Source organism: Maniola hyperantus, chromosome 10, assembly GCF_902806685.2.
Source record: "Maniola hyperantus chromosome 10, iAphHyp1.2, whole genome shotgun sequence".
NCBI lineage: Eukaryota > Metazoa > Arthropoda > Insecta > Lepidoptera > Nymphalidae > Maniola > Maniola hyperantus.
In genome coordinates, this window is record NC_048545.1 from 11,997,619 (window position 1) to 12,000,731 (window position 3,113).

The 3,113-nt window shown below is 38.0% G+C and overlaps 1 protein-coding gene across 1 annotated transcript; it reads left to right on the forward strand.

Moving 5' to 3' along the window:
* Nucleotides 1-455: 455 nt before the first annotated feature.
* Nucleotides 456-2,575, forward strand: LOC117986135 (glutathione S-transferase-like). The gene is made up of 4 exons (XM_034972969.2): nt 456-674; nt 1,325-1,492; nt 1,847-1,986; nt 2,396-2,575. Exons 1-4 carry the CDS (start codon nt 539-541, stop codon nt 2,573-2,575), a joined length of 624 nt encoding a protein of 207 aa, XP_034828860.1. The 5' UTR covers nt 456-538.
* Nucleotides 2,576-3,113: the final 538 nt, after the last annotated feature.

Here is a 3,113-nt window from a genome sequence, read left to right on the forward strand (position 1 = left end):
GAAACTTGCAATATGAGACCTTAACTTTTAAGCTGTGATAGCCTAGTGGTTAGGACGTCCACCTTCTAGTCGGCGGTCGGGGGTTCGATCCCGGGCACGCCCCTCTAACTTTCGGAGTTATGTGCGTTTTAAGTAATTAAATATCACTTGCTTAACGGTGAAGGAAAACATCGTGAGGAAACCTGCATACCTGAGAGTTCTCCATAATGTTCTCAAAGGTGTGTGAAGTCTACCAATCCACACATGGCCAGCGTGCAGCCAGCGTGGTATGCCCAAAACCCTTCTCACTCTGAGAGGGGACCCGTGCTCTATATCAGCACTCATATGATATCAAGTTTTCATCATGATCTCATATCAGCACATCATGATGAAAACTTTTAAAAAATATTTATTTAAACGCACGATGCCGCATGAGTCTCAAGTAATTTTTAAGTAGGTACAATTACTAAACAACCTGATAAAGAGAAACTATAAACAGCGTCTTCCAATCATTTTTCGGCCATAGTTACTCATTAATTATCTCGAGCGGTCCAGCGAAATGGCAAAGAAACTACACTATTTCGATTTCAATGGCATTGCAGAGTCGATTAGATACATCTTGCATTATGGGAAAGAAAAGTTTGAAGATGTACGCTACGAGTACAAGTACTGGCCTATGAAAAATTTGAAAGAATGTAAGTTTTTAAACATTTTATAACAGTGGCTCTATGGTAGGAGATCCCAAGCGGGGATTTTGGATTTACTCGACCGCGTCAAATTAAGGCAAGGTAAGTTAATTACTTGCAGAAAAAATGCATTTCAATTATCTGATAATTTGAGCGTGACACAAGGAAATGGGAAAGTCGCAAAGGTGCAAAAATTGGCCATGACTTTTGGTCGCGTCTAAATATATGAGCTACTTGAGAGTTCCTTAACAAGAGATATTAAGGAACAAAAGATTTTATTCGAGCGCGTCTTATATTGATATGACGCGCTCGAGTAAATCCCAAAATCCCCGCTATAAAAAAAAATAAAAAAAAAAAATTGCAAATATAAATTATTTATTTATTTAATTCTTAAAAATTTATTATTGACTAGCTTATGCTCGCAGCTTCGTCCGCGTGGGCTAAATAAATTTCAAACCCCCATTTAACCCACTTAGGGGTGGAATTTCGAAAAATCCTTTCTTATTAAATACCCACTCTTTACAAAGAACACACCCTCCTTTCATGTTTTTAGGACCAGCGGTGTAGGCTGTGCGTTGATATATAAGACAGTCAGTCGGTCAGTACTTTGAATTTTAAATATACAGATTAATAGATTAATTTATTGGTTTATATTCCAGCTCTACCATATGGTCAACTACCACTATATGAAGAAGGTCACCGCACAATCAACCAATCGCTGGCGATCGCTCGCTACGTTGCTAATTTAAAGAATTTAGTTCCCTCTGATCCTTGGGAGCAAGCGGTTTTGGATGCTATAGTCTATAACATTTATGATTTCTGGCATAGTAAGTGATAGTCTAGTGGTTAAGAAAAGTCGTGATAGCCTAGTGAATAAGAAGTCCACCTCCTATTTGGGATGTCAGCGGTTCGATCCCAGGCACGCACCTCTAACTTTTCAGAGTTACGTGCGTTTTCAGCAATTAAATATTACTTGCAAAGGTGAAGGAAAACATCGTGAGGAAAGCTGCTAGCCTGAGAGTTCTCCAATACAACTGGAGAGAGATGAGTGCTGCATCGATCGATATCTGTCTGTCTGTCTATCCGTCCGTCAGTCCCGCATCTATTTTTTATTTCCTAAAAATATAGACTTTATTACACAATTGAACTTCTATGACATGAATATGTTTCGGAATTTTCAGAAGTGTTAGCTTATATCATAGAAAAAGATGAAACCAGGAAACAAGCTCTTAAACAGGAGATATTGGAAGAGACCGTCGACTATTTCTTCTCTAGATTTGAAAAAGAATTGCAGGAGAACAATGGATTCTTTGCTGGAAAGGTATGATTTTATTTTAAAACTAGCTTAACAAGCCCCTATTTCATCCCCTTAGGGGTTGAATTTTCAAAAACCCTTCCTTAGCGGATGCCTACGTCATATTAGCTATTTGCATGCCAAATTTTAGCCCGATCCGTCCAGTAGTTTGAACTGTGCGTTGATAGATCAGTCAGTCAGTCAGTCACCTTTTCCTTTTATATATTTTTTAAAGAATATTAGCCATGGCCCTTGACTAACATTCCCTTTTCCCCTCCAATTAAGCGTAAAGCTTGTGCTAGGAGTAGGTACGACAATAGTGCAACGGATGGGGTTTGAACCGGCGACCTTTCGGATTTCGGTCCGCACCTTTAACCGTTGAGCTATCGAGGCTCTAAATTTATCTAGTTTTATAAATTTCGATTTTACTTTTCAGTTAACCTGGGCAGACTTCATTTTCGTGGGAATAGTGGAAGCTTCTAACTTATTCTTAGGTGCAGAGATCGAACGAAAGTACCCGCACACTGTGGCCCTTCTGAACAAGATCAGATCCTTGCCTGGAGTGAAAGAATACATAGCCAGTAGAAAACCTTATACATTTAAGTTTAAAAACTAAGTTAATTTATATTCAGTACGCTTAGTACGAGATTTTATGTCTCATCGACGTTAATAGTATTCGATTATCGAAAACCTTTCGCATTATAGTAAACTGGATCCTAACTGCCTTGTTTTGAAAGAAAGAAAGAAAGAAAGAAAAACGTTTATTTTTAAAGGCTGTACCACACATTACCAGCTAGACCTGGTTAGGTTATCCCGGCGCCTCTAATACTTGAGTAGTGAAGTCAAAAGACTTCAAGTAGAAGAAGCGCCGGAATAAAGTATGTCATGTGTGGCACAACCCGAAAAAAATTTTTTTTACAAAAAAAATAAAAACCGACTTCGTTACACAAACACTAAAAATTGAAAAATAATTTAATTTATTACCGAATATATTATGTATACAAGAGTTAATATAGTTCCATAATAATACTTTTTGGTGCCGGTGCCAATTAGCTTTAGCTGCGCGAATCGTCTAGACTTCATATTTTTATGGGACTCCACAATGGCACCTCATTGGCACCGACCCCAAAAAATATTATTATGGAACTATATTA

Excerpts from the sequence above, each read along its gene's own strand:
- LOC117986135 (XM_034972969.2), top strand. The coding sequence starts at position 539 with ATGGCAAAGAAACTACACTATTTCGATTTCAATGGCATTGCAGAGTCG. Across the intron at positions 1,493-1,846 it reads CATTTATGATTTCTGGCATA|AAGTGTTAGCTTATATCATA; the intron begins GTAAGTGATAGT and ends CGGAATTTTCAG. Across the intron at positions 1,987-2,395 it reads ATGGATTCTTTGCTGGAAAG|TTAACCTGGGCAGACTTCAT; the intron begins GTATGATTTTAT and ends TTTACTTTTCAG.